Source organism: Coregonus clupeaformis, chromosome 23 (assembly GCF_020615455.1).
Source record: "Coregonus clupeaformis isolate EN_2021a chromosome 23, ASM2061545v1, whole genome shotgun sequence".
NCBI classification, from domain to species: Eukaryota; Metazoa; Chordata; class Actinopteri; order Salmoniformes; family Salmonidae; genus Coregonus; species Coregonus clupeaformis.
This window is the reverse complement of record NC_059214.1, coordinates 17,153,674-17,172,294: the sequence shown is the minus strand read 5'-3', so window position 1 is coordinate 17,172,294 and position 18,621 is coordinate 17,153,674. Positions and strand designations below refer to the sequence as shown.

Genomic DNA, 18,621 nt, shown 5'->3' with positions numbered 1-18,621 from the left:
TCCTCACTGCTTGCCTTTTGTGAGAGGTATTGACTTGTTGAAAGCACCGAACTGTCTGTTCAAACATTTAACACACAGCTCAGACACCCATACATACCCCACAAGATATGCCACCAGGGGTCTCTTCACAGTCCCGAAGTCCAGAACAGACTCTGGGAAACACACAGTACTACATAGAGCTGTGACTACATGGAACTTTCTTCCACATCAAGTAACTCAAGCGAGCAGTAAAATCATTTTTTTTTAAAAATACAGATAAAACAACACCTCATGGCACAAAGTGTACTGTGAAGAGACACACAAACATGCACACACAATCTAACACACACTCACACACACGTTGTAATTGTGGTATTGTGGATTTTATGTTGTACATTTTTAATAAGAGAGTAATAATGTAATAATATATTGTATGATGCATTGTTTTATTTATGATTTAGGCTGTTGTGTTTTGTTGTGATGATGTAACTGTTTTAACCCTGCTTGGACCCCAGGAAGAGTAGCTGCTGCCTTGGCAGCAGCTATGGGGATCCTAATAAATACTAAATGGTATATAGCTGGTATGCAGTATGGGCCCTATAATCAAAGCAAGGGTAGTATGGTTTTAACACGTTAAAAGATCAATGTAATTCCTCTGATTTTGTTTGTTGAGATCTCAATATAATGGTTAGATTGAATATGACCACTTGTCTTATACTCATCTTGTATACAATATAGAGGGGAAATTATAATATCTCATTAAACAATTACATATTTTACAATGATTCAAAACAGTGAACTGAGTGAGAATAGTGGTACAGAAATCAAGATACTGGAGTTGAGTATAAATTCATCAAGATGGCTCAAGATGACATGCAGTCCTTGTCTTGTTCCCATGTGGTGACCATGTACCAAAATAACCAGTATAGAAATCACAGAGTGGCCAGCTTTCAACTGGAGGAGGATCGAAGGTGGGCGTCTCCAGCTGGACAGTAATGTGGGGTCCAATCTGTGCCTACATACAAGTGGTCTGTTAGCAGCACAGGTTTGGTGTTCAACTTTGGCTGTAGCTTTTTCACTGGTGACAGCAAGAAATACATAGAACTGAGGTCCCAGGGTCTGTTTTGATGCCCGATCCAGCCCAGAGAGGACACATCTTTTGTTGTCATCAGGATGGAAAGATGGCCGCTGGCTCTAGCAGGCAAAGTCCTCAAACACTCCATGTGGGTGTCCTTCGTGTCCTTCGTGGTGGGGGAGATGGTGGTTCGGTAGAATCGTATTGGCGTAAGCTCCTTCAGGATGACTTCTGGTCATGGTCATATCACTGGACTCCTGGTGGCCAAAAAGACCACAACACAATAAGATATATAAAATGGGCCAATTTCCCAGACACAGATTAAGATTAGTCTTAGACTAAGGGCTCTATTCAATTCGTATCGCCGAAGTATCGCGGAAGATCCACGTATACATTTTAAGGTAATTTCCAACTGAGCCGAAATATGCTGCGTTTACTGTGAATGCAGTCTCTGCGACCGCGGGAACATTGACTTTAATAGTCAATCGGGCTATAAAGCGGATCTTCAGCGCTACAGATTGAATAGAGCTTTAAGAAGCATGTTCAATGGAGGCTTAATCTGTGTCTGGGAAACTGGCCCTAACTGATGTACAGTTTAACATTGGCTCAATAAACCAAAATTATAATGCCTTTGAATAAACCAAAATGATAATACCTTTCATGTAATGGTAGATATTTCATGTAGATAATTTTTTTACGTGTAGGGAAAATGGAGGATTTTGGATGATTTTATATGAACTCGAGAAGTACATTTGTTCCTCATGAGAGAGGGACCTGGGAATTGAAGTTGCCTCTGGGGGGATGTAATCCTGTACAATGGGATAAAACAATATTTTTAACAAGAGACTAACCTGATCTCCTTGAGAAAGACATGCAGTGATATAGCTTGTAGTGAGAAAGATTAGTGATATAGCTTGTAGTGATATAGCTTGTAGTGATATATAAAGATTAGTGATACAGCTTGTAGTGATATATAAAGATTAGTGATATAGCTTGTAGTGATATATAAAGATTAGTGATATAGCTTGTAGTGATATATAAAGATTAGTGATATAGCTTGTAGTGATATATAAAGATTAGTGATATAGCTTGTAGTGATAAAGATTAGTGATATAGCTTGTAGTGATATATAAAGATTAGTGATATAGCTTGTAGTGATAAAGATGAGTGATATAGCTTGTAGTGATATAAAGATTTATAGTGATATAGCTTGTAGTGATATATAAAGATTTATAGTGCTATAGCTTGTAGTGATATTTAGATGTACAACCGTTGTGTCGAATGCGTTGTACATCAGTTGTACAAATTGAATGTGTACGGGGCCAGAGTGAACTGAACAACCCCATTTTCAGGAGGCTCATTCCCCTTTGGGCTCTCCCTGCATGCACATACTGTAGCCGTGTAGGCCCACAACATGCCTGATGCAACATGCCTGCCCTCCACGAGCAACGCACACACCTTATTGGCTTTCATATCTTGCAGATCCACAGTTGCAACAGTGGTCGCCTGTTGTTTCTTCTCATCCTTCTGTGGCCTCAGCAGACGCTGCAGCCTGTGCTTGATCACCTGGATGAAGGGATAGATGGAGAAATGGAAGAGAGCAAGCAGAGTCAGGAGTTCACTCCATCAGCACATCTGACATGTCCCAGAGCTCAGTGAGTGGAGGATTTCCATATTCTTAGCCTCGTATAACACGAGTGATATCCTTCAAACTCATAATTGACACATTACCAGTGATAGTAGTCCTTGCGTAACAGTTGAAAAGGTCAAAGTCCCACTGACACTGATTGAGGCTGCCATTTTAGAATGGTGTCATTGGGGTTTACAGAGTAAGACCAGCTGAAATGTGTTTAGGGTTGTAAAATTCGTTTACTGGAAAACTAACAGAAATGTGCAACCCCAAATGTGTCACCTTTTGTGAGCTTCATGCACATACACATATTAGACAATGTACCTCGTAAACATAATCCAATATTTCTAAGATTGTCAAAATACTGGCTCCAATGAACAAGCCCATCTGGCCTCCAATGTCACCTGAAAAGGAAGAAATATAATATTAAGATTCCTACTTCTGGTATGGTTCCAGGTGATGCCAATGATTACTCATTCACTGATATTTCAAAACCATTATCTGATTCCAAATTCCATTTATTACTAGAGCCAAAGAACCACTGTCAGACAGTTTCCATATTAAGACTTATCTTAAACCACATCAAACACCAATTATTGAAAACTTTGAATAAAAGATGAGTGAGAGAGAAAGGGGTCATGGCAGAAAAGAGAAACTCACCCAGTAGACCTGCAACATCGTACGCTTTCTTTTGTTCAATTGTTTCATAGTTAAGAGCCTCAAAGAAGATATCCAACACCAGAAAGTTGTCTCTAGAGACGGAGAAAATTTGAACATTAATAAAAGATAACTGCATATGTTTGTTATATGTTGTTATAACCAATAGTGAAGTGTTGTTATGAAAAATAAAACAAATTGCACTTTCCTTTTGACCTCAACCACAGCACTTTAATATTAACAGGATAATATCTCAAAACGTATACTGTACCATGTAATTTTTATGGTCGTCATAAATTGTCATGATGGCACTTTCATGCCTTAAAGCAATTAAAAGTATTCAAGTTAATGATTGTCAGATTATGGGTTCTTTAACATTTTAACAGCATTGAGCAGTGAACATGAAAAGCATGGGCTGTCTGAAATGGCAACCTAGTACCCTACTTCCATAGGTCCATAGGTCTCTGGTCAAAAGTATTGCACTATATATGAATAGGGTGCAATTTGAGACACACATGATGTGTAGCCAACCCCTGAGGGTGTCTCCATTTTCCAGCACTGATCTTTTCCAGGTCATAGTAATTTAAATCGTCACGTTAGTTCTACCTGATATATTCCTCAGACTTGTCGTATTTCCTGGACAGGTAGCGAGCGGAGCCCTTGCTGGGGATCTTGACCATGGAGAGCTCCTTGCCGTAGCGGGTCAGGTTACATGGTGTCTCACAGGGACAGGTGTCCCCAGTGCTCTTCTGGAGAAGGGCTGGAACACAGAGCAGATTGTTAAAGCCTGGGTTTCTGACATAGCCTGGAACACAGAGCAGAGTGTTATAGCCTGGGTCTGGGACATAGCCTCGAACACAGAGCAGTGTGTTAGCCTGCCTCTAGGATATAGCTTGGGTCAGTAGGCCAGTCTAAAGCCAGGTGATCCTAAATGAGCTATAGACTCCAGTGATGATAGAACACCTGCCATGCACAAAGTGAGGCCCTTGTTCTCCTGCATGGGCACCACAAATAGGATGCAGGTGTGTTTGGGTTCCATCTTTGCCTACCCAATAACCACTGTTGATGTATTTCAGTTAGCAAGTTAAAGGGGAATTCTGTTACTTTTTAACCTCATGTTCATTATTCTCCAGTGTCTATGTGGTGGAGATAATGAATATGAGGTAAATAAATGGTGGATCTTCCCTTTAATATAATTCAACGTTTTTATTGTCACATGTACTAGTACCATGAAAAGCCTTTCTTGCTCGCTCTTTCCCAACAATGCAGTAGTTCTATAAAAAATCAATAAAAAAATTAAATAGAACAAAAACACACGAGAAATAAAAAAGTAAGAATCTATATATAGGGTCAGTTCCAGGGTCAGTGCCAATACCATATTTCCAATGAGAAAGGAAAACTGGAGTGATAAGATTGGATATGTATAGGGGTAAGGTGACTAGGCATCAGGATATATGATAAACAGAGTAGCAGCAGCGGGTATGATATTTGTATTTGAGTGTGTGTGCGTGTGTAGAGTCAGTTTGAATGTGTGTGTGTGTGTGTGTGTGTGTAGAATGTTCATAGAGTGAGTGTGTGAGTGTGCATAAAGACAGTGCAAAAATAAAAGGGTCCATGCAGATAGTCCGTGTAGCCATTTTGTTAGCTATTTAGTAGTCTTATTGATTGGGGATTGAAAGCTGTTCAGGAGCCTGTTGGTGTCAGACTTGGTACTCCTTGTCGTGTGAAAGCAGAGAGAACACTGTATGGCTTGGGTGGCTGGAGTCTTTAACAATTTTCCAGGCCTTCCTTTCAACACAGCCGGATATAGAGGTCCTGGATGTCAGGGAGCTCGGCCACAGTGATGTACTGCCTGTCCGCACCACCCCTTGTAGCGCCATGCGATCTAGGGGAAGGTGCCGTTGCCATAACAAGCAGCGATGCAGCCAATCAAGATGCTCTCAATGGTGCAGCTGTAGAACCTTTTAAGTATTTGATGGCCCATGCCAAATCTTTTCAAACTACTGAGGGGAAGAGGCGCTGTCGCGTCTTCTTCACGACTGTTTGCATGTGGTATGTGGACCATTTTAAGTCCTTAGCGATTTGGACACAGAGGATCTTGAAGTTCTGGACCCGCTCCACTGCAGCCCCGTCGATGTGGATGGGGGCGTGCTCCCCCACCTACCGTTTCCAGTAGTCCACGATCAGCTCCTTGGTCTTACTGATGTTGAGGTAGAGGTTGTTGTCCTGGCACCACACGGCCAGGTCACTGACCTCCCTGTAGGCTGTCTCATCGTCACCGGGGATCAGGCCTACCACCGTCGTGTCGTCAGCAAACTTGATGGTGTTGGAGTCGTGCGTGGCCACGCAGTCGTTGGTGAACAGGGAGTACAGGAGGGGACTAAGCACACATCCCTGTGGGATCCCCATGTTGAGGATCAGTGTGGCAGAGGTAATGTTACGACATGCTTAATATACTTACTAAGCTCATGGCTATTTCATTGGGTGCACACACTAACACATACAGTGCATTCAGAAAGTATTCAGACCTCTTTACTTTTTCCACATTTTGTTACGTTAGTCTTATTCTAAAATGGATTAAATAGATTTTTCCCCCCTCATCAATCTATACACAATAACCCATAATGACAAAGCAAGAACTGTTTTTTAGAAATGTTTGCAAAGTGATACATTTTTTTGAAATATCACATTTACATACAGTGGGGGAAAAAAGTATTTAGTCAGCCACCAATTGTGCAAGTTCTCCCACTTAAAAAGATGAGAGAAGCCTGTAATTTTCATCATAGGTATACGTCAACCATGACAGACAAAATGAGAAAATAAATCCAGAAAATCACATTGTAGGATTTTTAATGAATTTATTTGCAAATTATGGTGGAAAATAAGTATTTGGTCAATAACAAAAGTTTCTCAATACTTTGTTATATACCCTTTGTTGGCAATGACACAGGTCAAACGTTTTCTGTAAGTCTTCACAAGGTTTTCACACACTGTTGCTGGTATTTTGGCCCATTCCTCCATGCAGATCTCCTCTAGAGCAGTTTTGTTTTGGGGCTGTCGCTGGGCAACACAGACTTTCAACTCCCTCCAATGATATTCTATGGGTTTGAGATCTGGAGACTGGCTAGGCCACTCCAGGACATTGAAATGCTTCTTACGAAGCCACTCCTTCGTTGGGATCATTGTCATGCTGAAAGACCCAGCCACGTTTCATCTTCAATGCCCTTGCTGATGGAAGGAGGTTTTCACCCAAAATCTCATCATACGTGGCCCCATTCATTCTTTCCTTTACACGGATCAGTCGTCCTGGTCCCTTTGCAGAAAAACAGCCCCAAAGCATGATGTTTCCACCCCCATGCTTCACAGTAGGTATGGTGTTCTTTGGATTCAACTCAGCATTCTTTGTCCTCCAAACACGACGAGTTGAGTTTTTACCAAAAAGTTATATTTTGGTTTCATCTGACCATATGACATTCTCCCAATCCTCTTCTGGATCATCCAAATGCACTCTAGCAAACTTCAGACGGGCCTGGACATGTACTGGCTTAAGCAGGGGGACACGTCTGGCACTGCAGGATTTGAGTCCCTGGCGGCGTAGTGTGTTACTGATGGTAGGCTTTGTTACTTTGGTCCCAGCTCTCTGCAGGTTTTGGGATTTTTGCTCACCGTTCTTGTGATCATTTTGACCCCACGGGGTGAGATCTTGCGTGGAGCCCCAGATCGAGGGAGATTATCAGTGGTCTTGTGTGTCTTCCATTTCCTAAAAATTGCTCCCACAGTTGATTTCTTCAAATCAAGCTGCTTACCTATTGCAGATTCAGTCTTCCCAGCCTGGTGCAGGTCTACAATTTTGTTTCTGGTGTCCTTTGACAGCTCTTTGGTCTTGGCCATAGTGGAGTTTGGAGTGTGACTGAGGTTGTGGACAGGTGTCTTTTATACTGATAGCAAGTTCAAACAGGTGCCATTAATACAGGTAACGAGTGGAAGACAGAGGAGCCTCTTAAAGAAGAAGTTACAGGTCTGTGAGAGCCAGAAATCTTGCTTGTTTGTAGGTGACCAAATACTTATTTTCCACCATAATTTGCAAATAAATTCATTAAAAATCCTACAATGTGATTTTCTGGATTTATTTTCCTCAATTTGTCTGTCATAGTTGACGTGTACCTATGATGAAAATTACAGGCCTCTCTCATCTTTTTAAGTGGGAGAACTTGCACAATTGGTGGCTGACTAAATACTTTTTTTCCCCACTGTAGGTATTCAGACCCTTTACTCAGTACTTTGTTGAAGCACCTTTGGCAACGATTACAGCCTCAAGTCTTCTTGGGTATGACGCTACAAGCTTGGCACACCTGTATTTGGGGAGTTTCTCCCATTCTTCTCCGCAGATCCTCCCTCTCAAGCTCTGTCAGGTTGATTAGGGAGTGTCGCTGCACAGCTATTTTCAGGTCTCTCCAGAGATGTTCGATCTGGTTCAAGTCCGGGCTCTGGCTGGGCCCCTCAAGGACATTCAGAGACTTATCCCGAAGCCACTCCTGCGTTGTCTTGGCTGTGTTCTTAGGGTCGTTGTCCTGTTGGAAGGTGAACCTTCGCCCCAGTCTGAGGTCCTGAGCATTCTGTAGCAGGTTTTCATCAAGGATCTCTCTGTACTTTGCTCCGTTCATCTTTCCCTCGATCCTGACTAGTCTCCCAGTCTCCCAGTCCCTGCCGCTGAAAAACATACCCACAACATGATGCTGCCACCACCGTAGGATGGTGCCAGGTTTCTTCCAGATGTGACGCTTCGCATTCAGGCCAAGGAGTCCAATCTTGGTTTCATCAGATCAGAGAATCTTGTTTCTCATGAGTCGTTTAGGTGCTTTTTGGAAAACTCCAAGCGGGCTGTCATGTGCCTTTTACTGAGGAGTGGCTTCCGTCTGGCCACTCTACCCTAAAGGCCTGATTGGTAGAGTGCTGCAGACATGATTGTCCGTCTGGAAGGTTCTCCCATCTCCACAGAGGAACTCACTGTCAGAGTGACCATCGGGTTCTTGGTCACCTCCCTGACCAAGGCCCTTCTCCCCTGATTGCTCAGTTTGGCCGGGCGGCCAGATCTAGGAAGAGTCTTGGTGGTTCCAACCTTCTTCCATTTAAGAATGATGGAGGCCATTGTGTTCTTGGGGACCTTCAATGCTGCAGAAATGTTTTCGTACCTTTCCCCAGATCTGTTTCTTGACACAATTCTACGGACAATTCCTTCGACCTCATGGCTTGGTTTTTGCTCTGACATGCACTGTCAACTGTGGGACTGTCAGGGGTGCTGAAGGTGGGTGTGGTGCATGAATCAAGCGCAGGACGCAGAGGCTCAGTCCAAAAGACTTTAGTGCAATATTCAAGTAGAGAAATAAGCACAATAAGCCGGAAGGCGAAATCACGGCGCACACAGGCGTCAAATAAACGGCGCACTAACATGTGCGAAAAACCTCTCCAAAACACTGGAGGGAAGTACGTAGCTCCAACACGAAAACAGAAGAGCAATCACACACAAAGACAAACACAACCAACGAGAACTAAATAGGACACTAACGAGGACTAACAAGACACAGGTGTACAACATCAAGACAAAACCAAACGAACATGAAACATAGATCGGTGGCAGCTAGTACTCTGGGGACGACGACCGCCGAAGCCTGCCCGAACCAGGAGGAGGAGCAGCCTCGGCCGAAACCGTGACAGGGACCTTGTATAGACCGATGTGTGTCTTTCCAAATCATGTCCAATCAATTGAATTTACCACAGATGGACTCCAATTAAGTTGTAGAAACATCTCAAGGATTATCAATGGAAACAGGATGCACCTGAGCTAAATTTCGAGTCTCATAGCAAAGGGTCTTGAATACTTATGTAAATAAGGTATATCTGTTTTTATTTTTAATACATTTGCAAAAATGTCTGAAAACCTGTGTTTGCTTTGTCATTATGGGGTATTGTGTGTAGATTGATGAGATTTTTAAAAACATTTCATTAATTTTAGAATAAGGCTGTAACGTGACAAAATGTGGAGAAGGTTAAGGGGTCTGAATACTTTCCGAATGCATAAACAATTGCTCATTCACAGCAATAAAAGCAAATATATGCACAATCAGAAAGAAACTCACATACTACATAAACATAGACCACAATACATGGCTTACTGAATCATCCCTCTTTTCAAGACAAAATTCAATTCAGTTGGACAAAATGGCCAGTGTCCATGACCTGATAACAGTAATTCAAATTTTATAACTCTTATAATGAGGTTATTTGTATGCAGGGGCAACACATAATCTATTCTTGGACTGAGGCACACAAAAATTCAACTATTTAATAAAAATATATAAATAATGTTTTAAGTTATTACCTTTCACAATGGGTAAATGTATTCTGATTATTTGAGTAGAGAATATAACAAATAGAAATATGAGCAATTCTTGTAAGATATATCTAGATTTAGCTCACCCACCCATTAAATGGGCTTGGATTCATTTTGAAGAAGAAGATAATTAAATGTCTGGCTTATTAGGCTTGAAGATCATAATTGTACTAATATATCTCTCATCACATAATAAAGCGTCTCTTTTATGACCATCATAATATCTTTGAGACAAGGCACCTCTGCACAGAGATAACCCGAACCAGCCAGTGGGGAGTCGGCTGCACAATATGGAATTGGATTGGTGAAGGAATATCAATGTATTGTGAAAGCTCTGAGATGAAGTTGAGTAAGGAGTTGGGTAACATCGTTGTCACTCACAGCTTGCACATTTCCTGCTCCTACAATTGACATACCAACATGGAGGCAATTTCATTTTGAAATCTTTACCCAGGCTATCTCCACCCATATACATTGAAACCCAATATTTCCTTATAAAGTAAATCAACATTCTGAGTTACTGATTTCACTCTCGTTTTACTCTATTATAATAGATAAAAAAACATGTCTTACCAAGCGCCTTGTCAACACACTTGATGTTACTGGGAGTGCAGATATCGGCAGTTCCTGGAGTACAAAACATGAAATGAGTTTGATCAATCAAAAACAAAATGTTCGCTGCTTGTATCTCTGCCAACATTGGAAACTCTCATTGAGAACAGAACACTAGCTTATCATTCATCTACGAACGCAAGCAGACGTGGGAAGATGAGTTCCAGGGATAGGGTGTCCGCCTCTGATTGCATCGGAAATGGAGCACTGGGGCACCACCCCAAAGGCATACTTAGAAAGTCTAAAAACCAATCAATGATTTACCTTCTCACCGTGACAAACACAGCGCAGGGGGCACTAATGATAGGAATTCATCAGGAGCACAATTAATCGCGGGAAATATGTGTGGCAACGCAGACGACAAAATGTTCTTTGAGTTAATGTTTTGAGAACAGTCGCCTTTTCAATTTGCATTGGGGAAGATTGATTTGGGGATATTAAAGTCGGGGGCATAGAGGAGCAGAGTCGTCATTATGATCAGAATAGCAGGAATGCACAGGAAATCTTTCATCATATTCTCAATGGAGAGAGGTCAGGTGTGTCTGTAAAGGGGCTTTTACATCAAGGCACTCCATTCAGGAATTAAAAGAAGCAGATTTGTATACCACATAGGACTATAGCCATGCCTATACATATATATTGACACAGTGTGGGAACATGAAATGGTTAACAGGGAAAAATATCTAATACCAGTGACTCACTTGGCACATACTGGTTGAATCAACGTTGTTTCCATGTCATTTCAATGAAATTACGTTGAACCAACGTGGAATAGACGTTGGATTTACGTCTGTGCCAAGTGGGGAGTGAGGTTTACAGTAGACTACTTACCGGGCATGTGCACCATCCTGCAGTTGCACTCCCGGAGCACCTCCCTGGTTTCGCAGCGCAGGTGGCAAGCACTGATGCTGTAGGTGTCGTATCCCGGGATCATCTGGTCGCTGGTGGAGCGGCAGTTCCCCCAGGGCTGGGGCAGGTAGGTCAGCTAAGCACAGAGTGATTGATTAGAGCCGTGTCTGAGCCACGGTGTGGAGAAGTGAGTAAAGTACGGAGGGAGTGGTAATCTGGGAGAAAGCGGTGCTGGGGCCTACCCTTTGTTCCTGACATGAAACAAACGTCTGGAATCCCGGGGAGACTCCGAAGCCCAGCTGGTGGATGTATGGAGGCTCCTCCTGGCTGTGGATCTGCACGCGGATCCCTGCCTCTAACGACGTCTCATCTTCAGGGATAAAAGAGGCATGCGCATGCAGTACAAAGACACACATACAGAGCGGGTTCATTCAGCCTTTTATCCATCAATCCTAGGGGAAGGCTAATTTTCTCAGTCATGAGAAAAATGAGACACTGACAATGATCACATTATATGACTAACAGCGCTGTCAACAGATTTATCCCTTCCAGTAATCATTTTACGAAAACATTATTCAGGATGGTGTTGCCATTGCAAAAATGTATCACTAGGGTCCCATACAAACATGATTCAGATTTATGACAACAGAAACAGATCCCGCAGCAACATGTTAGATTTATGGCTTACTTGTCTCTTTCCAGATGGGGAGATACTCGTCCTGTTGAATATCCAACATAATCTCCAGGCCATTTCCCATTCCACCTTGCTTGGTTTTCCTGGACGTCGACTTGTTCCCATTGAAAGTATAACATTTTCCATATCTGGTGTAGACCTACAGGAGAATATATTCATATCAGAAATGTCATAATAAACATGACAATATTCATCTCTACTACGACAGACATACTCATAAGGTGAAGTTGAAGTTGAAGATATGGACTGGAAAATAAACAAGATTGTCTACGTGGTCTACATTCTCTGTCGGTGAATAGTTATGCACGCTCAAGTTTTCTTTGTTTTGGTCTTATTTCTTGTTTGTTTCTCCCCCAAAAAGATTTTATATCTTCAAAGTGGTAGGCATGTTGTGTAAATCAAATCATACTAACCCCCCCAAAATCTATTTTAATTCCATGTTGTAAGGCAACAAAATAGGAAAAATGCCAAGGGGGGTGAATACTTTTGCAAACCACTGTACCAACAGTCTTGATCTTTACTATACTTATAAAAACATGAAAAACACAACTTGTAACTTATACCTATATACTTTACATACTTATGACCATGATAAAAATTATCCATTCAGGATTCCACAAAAAGATCACACGAAGTTAAGTGTTCCTTTTAATCTACGTTGATAAGAAAATATAAAAAAACAGAAGCATTTGAAACTGAGGTACAAAATCATTTGAAAGCTTGACAGCAGCCTTTTAGGGAAGCATAATTCCTTTGTTTATGGGCCTCATCTCAATACAGTATAATCCAAAGTGACACGTCTATTATTTTGACTTGACACCATGAACCTTGTGGAGCATTAGAACAAAAGAATGAAAGATGAGAAAATCACACGACAAACAAGATGAGCAGATGAGACCGCAGGGTTGACAGTAAAATATCAGTGGTGCCAAATCCAGTATGTTTCTGTAAAAACAAGCCTGTTTTTACTTCAATATCAGCCCACTTAGAGTTACATAATTCCAGTAACTTTCTCAAAATGCCCTGATGGAAGATTCCCGGAACAGGAGGGAATAAACAGGAAATCCTGGGAATTATCGGAATTTTGCAACCCTAAGCACAAGCCTTATAATGAGTGGTGCGACTAAATTAAATAAATTAACTAAATTAGGGACAAACATGAGACAACACATGCACACTGATTTACAGATCACATGGAGTGCTCTGATCTCTGATAGTTACACACAAATCAAAGCCATGGTTGAGCTATAAAACCTGTACACTGTCATCTGGCTCTGCAGTTAGCTGTTGTACTCCATCCACAGCAGTCATTAAGACCAGTTTTGTTGTTGTTTGAATCCCAGATTGTCCCTTTAAGCCCAAATCAAAGTTTATTGGTCGCGTACACAGATTTGCAGATGTTATCGCGGGTGCAGCGAAATGCTTATACAGACACTTATTACCAAACTGGGATGTTTACTAAAACATAGTACACACCCACCATATGGTTCCTTTGACAGAAAAAAAGTCAACATTTCAATCTACTGTATGATCATTCAATAAATGGGTAGCCTAGTATGTAGGAACAAAACAATGTTGTCAAATGTTTCAAAGGCATACAGTTTAGTTGTGGCTAAACCAATAGTGTACGAAGAGGACAATGGTGTGCAAGCCGCCGTCTTTGACTGACATGGGCTGTTAGTGTAAATTGGGTTAATCTGTGGAAGGCTGGCAGAGAGCAGCAGAGAAGGTAAGCTGCACCTATCATTGATTTAGCCTGCTTCATTGACATACTTAAGCCTCCACCGCTGCACTCGATCTGATCCAGCAGGCTCCAGCGGTAGAGGGATTCAAGTTTAGAAATGTAACAAAAAATAGAAAGAAAGAATACTCTCTTACATAGTGTTGTGAGAATGCTGGGGTGTTCACAAATGATGTCCCCAGAGAGCAGGGGAAGTTTTCCCATCATCTCAGCCTGGAAATGGTTGTTGGCAGAGCTTCCACTGATTCATTTCTCAGCTTTAGAGCCTCTCTCGCGTCTCTCCAAGAGTCTGTGTGATTGATGTAGCATTTTCCCTTGTTACATCTCGCACCAAATTTAGCAAAGTAACAGCACTGACTTTGTCAATTCCAAGGAGGAACATAGTATCCTCAAATCACACTAACAAGAGTTCTAAAATAATCTCTCAAAGGCATCTGTAGCTATACACCTTTAAGGTAAATCATGTTGTGGACTAGTGTTCTTGGTTAACTTTTAATGAATGTAACAGATAGCTACATTCATGACAAAACTTCTATGATGTTCTCTGTCAAGGTATTGGTTATATCTATTAACAGATAACCCTGTAAACCAGAGGTCCAGTGACACAAAGTTCCTAGGTGGCAAAGGTCCGGATGGATATCGTCCTTTAACGGCGCTGTGGTACAGCGTATTAACAAACATAGTCGTCTATGACTTAGGAAACATGTTGTTATATAAAATGTACATTAAATACATTAAATAAGACACATTTGAATTAATTACAACTTCTTTCTTTAAAATGTAAACATGTGCGTCATTGCATCAACATTGCTGAAGAACAAAAGTGGTTGCATAATTGTCTATGCAAAATGTGCACTGTACATGGGCCTTGATTTAATTTAATTTTTTATAAAATAAAGTGCATGTTTTCGGGAGAACAAAAGAGAGTTTAACAAAAATAATCTGAATGCACAGAAAGTCACTGTGGGCCATGCAGTATTCATGTATAAGTCACTCTGGGCCTTGCCCTTCCATCAATGAAAGAAATTACACTTTCTGTCTCCTATCAATGCTTTGAACTTTGGCACAAATGGTGTGAGAGCAACTCTGAGACACTGGAACATCTTTGTCTCCCTGCGTTTGCACCAGAAGATTGGGGAAGTGGACAAGTTCTCCCTGGAGATCATTCTTGAAAAGCTTAAATTTCTTCTGGAAAGCCCGGACTGCTGATATCTTATCACACACTGTCTTGTCCCGTCCCTGCAGCTTAAAATTCAGTTAATTAAGGTGTGATGTAATGTCTGTCAAAAATCCAACTGTTTCCATTTTCTCCTCATCTTCCAAAAACTCAGAAAACTGAGTTGCCTTGTCACTCTTTTACTCTGATAAGAAAGCTTTGATTTCCTCCCGAATGGCCCAAAAGTGTTCCGAAACCCTGCCTTTGCTGAGCTATCTGACATTGTTGTGCAGTAGTAAGTCAGCAAAACTGGCATTGGCCTCTGTCAGAAAGCCTTGTAGCAGGCGCTGTTGTAGGGATGATGTTGCTCTCAAAAGGTTTATCAGTTTTATTGTCGTTGTCATGACCTCAGAATACTATTTTCCCAGACTGGCACACAGGACAGATTGATGGATGATGCAGTGGTATGATGTCAAGTCAGGGTGGTCCTCTTTCAAACGTGCAACTAGTCCCCTCCCACTTCCTATCATGGCTGGAGCTCCATCTGTGGTGATGGAGACCACTGACTTCAGATCTATACCCCTTTTTGTCAGCATCCCTTTGATGGCCTCATGGATATCCTCTCCCCGTGTGCTTCTAGATTTGTTAAGCCCAACAGCTCCTCACAGAATTACTTCTTTGTTTCATTATAAAATCTGACAAACACCAGAAGCTGGGCATTATCAGTGTTATCTGTTGATTCATCCACAGCTAATGAAATGCATGGTGAATTCTGAATGGCCTCATCAAGTTGTGGAGTTACTAAATCTTCCGCTAATATTTCAGTTCTCCTAATTGCTGTGGAATCTGACAGTGGGATCTGTTTGATATTTTCCCTGAGCTCATCTTTTTGTTTACCTTCAAGCAAGCTGTCAGCAACTTCACACATGCATTATTTTACCACCTCAACATCAGAAAAGGTTTTTTGGGGTTTTCCCAAAACCCAAGCTATCCTCAGTGAACACTCCATTGCACGTTGTTGGGCTGTCAGGGAATTGACAAGGACTTTGGTGGATTTCTCATATTGGGATTCGAGTTGGTTAATCTCGTTTGTACTCACCTCCGTGTTCAGGGGATACGTCTGATCGAAATTACTATAATCGCGCTTAACATTTGCACTTTTCACGAGGGCTACGGACTCGCTGCATATCAGGCACAGGTTTTGTGCTAGTTGCGGGGAGAATTAATACATACTTTTCTGTCCGCTCGTCTTTGAATATACGATTTTCAGCGTCAACTTTTTTTAACTAAGCTCCTGCTATCTGTGATATTAACAGTTGAACTGCGGTCAAATCTTTCTGTTTTTTTCTGCCTGCTTGTCCCAAGGTTCTGCAGAGGATATTTGCATTGATGTTATTGGGTAAGACGCGGCCTCTTGTATTTGCATATAACCATGCGATTGGATTAGACGGGGCACTAGTAAAGGTGATATACTGCACATGTGTAAACCAGAAGGTGCTGGATACTGACCTATGCAGCTGTTGCTGTGCTGTGCATGATGTGACATGTCTGTTTTCATAATAAACAAGTGAACCTTATCTTGGTCGTTGGTTCATTTGACATGGTGTCAGAAGCAGTCAGGTAAAAGGGGAAGAAACTGAACGAAATAACAAAATGCAGAGTTTAACCTGCCACGTGGCACCAGCGATTCATGCGTTACAGAATAGCTACCAAGCTAAGTGAAGAAGATGGCAACATTTAAGTGAGCACACTCATATACTCTATGGGCCCAGAGGCAAAAAATATTTTAAGACATTCACATTCGACGAAAATGAAAAGATGACTGCAATATAATGCTAGCTAAGTTTGAAGAGTACTTCGTGCCTAAGAAAAATGTAATCCATGAGAAGGCATGCTTCTACTAGCGAGTACAGAAACTGGGGGAGAAAGCTGAAATGTTCATCAGAGCACTCTACAACCTCACAAAGAACTGTGACTTCGGTGAGCACAGAAATGAACACATCAGGGATCGGCAACATGCAGTGTGCAAGAGGTATTCCACCGACGTTCGGCACGGAGGAATGACAAACGTCTGGAAAGAAAGAGACACGACAGAGGCAATAGGAGAGAGAACACCAAGTCAAAGCAGATGCGTAAAATGCAGTAAAGCTCAGCACAAGGAGGCATCTAGGTGCCCAGCGGCAGATTCGGTGTGCAGGAGATGCAACAACTAGGGACACTGGGAGCCACTGGGAGGTTACAAACAATTACGAGAGTGAGAACGCATACTACCTAGGCGCCGTTGATACAAAAAAGAATGGAAGAAAACAACGTTGCGAAAGTGACACAACCCACAGATTTGTGTGCACCAATGGTGACAGTGATGAAACCGAACGGTAAAGTATGCATATGCGTTGGTCTGCAGAAACTTTTGTGAAACGAGATTGTGAAAAGAGAGCGATTCATATTGCCTACTACTGAGGAAACACTAGCCAAACTAAGAGGTGCCATTGTGTTCTCATCATTAGACGCAGCGAGTGGTTTTTGGCAAATAACATTACACAGCGAGAGTAGCCTTCTAACAAATTTTCTAACGCCATTCAGACAAAACGGTTTTTAACGTCACCCTTTTGGAATTAGTACCAAAATTCCTTTACTATTGCTACTGTAGGTCTGGAGGGCGTTTCAGTATATATGGATGACGTCATTGTTTATGGAAGTAGCATGACAGAGCATGATGAGCGACTGAAGCTCATCCTGGAATGAATCGAACAGACCGGTTTGAAGTTGAACAAGGACAAGTGCGTGTTTAGGAAAAGTGAGCTACACTTCCTGGGACACATCGTGAACAAGAATTGGATCCGGCCAGACCCAGAAAAGGTATGAGCCATCTCCGATCGACCAAGCAACCAATGTGCAGGAGCTGAAAAGAGTCCTGGGCATGATAAAGTACATGGGGAAATACATTCCAGACCTGTCAACAGTCAGAGGGCAACTGCAGTGTCAGCTGATGTGAGCTGTTATAGAGTAGGCGGAGTAATGCTACAGCTCCATGGGGACAGCTGGAAACCTGTTGCATACTGTTCGGAGCATGTGAACATTTCCAAAAGTACCTTATTGGCATTTACAGATTCAGACTAATAACAGGCCGTAAACCCCTAATTCCATTGATAAATAGCAAAGACTTAGATGCAGTGCCAATAAGATGTCAGAGACTTTTACTGAGATTGATGCGATTCGGGGCAACAGCAGAATATGCACCCAGTAAAACTTTGGTAGTGGCAGACATTCTATCACGCAGCCCACTGTGCAGGGAGCAGAGCACAACGTCAGCTGATGTCACTGGTCACGACAACACAGTGATTGACAGCCTACCCTGTACAGAGACTAATAAAACAAGGCTGTCCAGAACATTCTAAAAGTATCCCAGCAACAGTGAAAGACTATTATCCTATGAAAGATGCTTTATCAGTCACTGAGGGGCTGATTATACTAGGCAATAGCATTGTCAAACCTGATGCAATGAGACAAGTATTACTAGAACATATTCATGATGGGCTTCAGGGACTAACTAAATGCAGAGAAAGAGCAAAAACATCAGTGTGGTGGCCAGGTTTATCATTGGATATCAAAAGCAAAGTACTGTCATGCAAGTTCTGTTGTGAGACATGCAAAACATTCACAGAAAGAGCCACTCACTCCCGGAGCGACCAGGCAGCGTATAGGCACAGACTTGTGTGAGTATAAAGATCAAAACTATCTCGTAGTGTCAGACTATTATTCACACTACTTAGAGACATCTGCCTACTACAACAACACGGCAGGTTATAGCTAAACTAAAAGTGACATTCGGCAGGT

The 18,621-nt window shown here is 41.9% G+C and overlaps 1 protein-coding gene across 4 annotated transcripts in view; it reads right to left on the bottom strand.

Annotated features, from left to right (window-relative positions):
• Positions 1-474: 474 nt before the first annotated feature.
• Positions 475-18,621, bottom strand: part of LOC121536674 (acid-sensing ion channel 4-A) — a 148,758-nt gene continuing 130,611 nt past the window's right edge. Inside the window, exons 2-11 of one of the 4 annotated variants that reach the window (XM_041844099.1) lie at positions 11,882-12,026; positions 11,436-11,563; positions 11,176-11,329; positions 10,306-10,359; positions 3,948-4,101; positions 3,345-3,436; positions 3,009-3,088; positions 2,513-2,620; positions 1,753-1,863; positions 475-1,311 (exon numbers count right to left, since the gene is read on the bottom strand). In XM_041844099.1, the coding sequence (XP_041700033.1) occupies positions 1,174-1,311; positions 1,753-1,863; positions 2,513-2,620; positions 3,009-3,088; positions 3,345-3,436; positions 3,948-4,101; positions 10,306-10,359; positions 11,176-11,329; positions 11,436-11,563; positions 11,882-12,026 (1,164 nt within the window). In that variant the 3' untranslated portion in view covers positions 475-1,173. Of the gene's footprint in view, positions 1,312-1,709; positions 1,864-2,512; positions 2,621-3,008; positions 3,089-3,344; positions 3,437-3,947; positions 4,102-10,305; positions 10,360-11,175; positions 11,330-11,435; positions 11,564-11,881; positions 12,027-18,621 lie in introns of all 4 variants that reach the window. The other 3 variants (XM_041844102.2, XM_041844101.1, XM_041844100.1) reach the window with 3 other exon arrangements.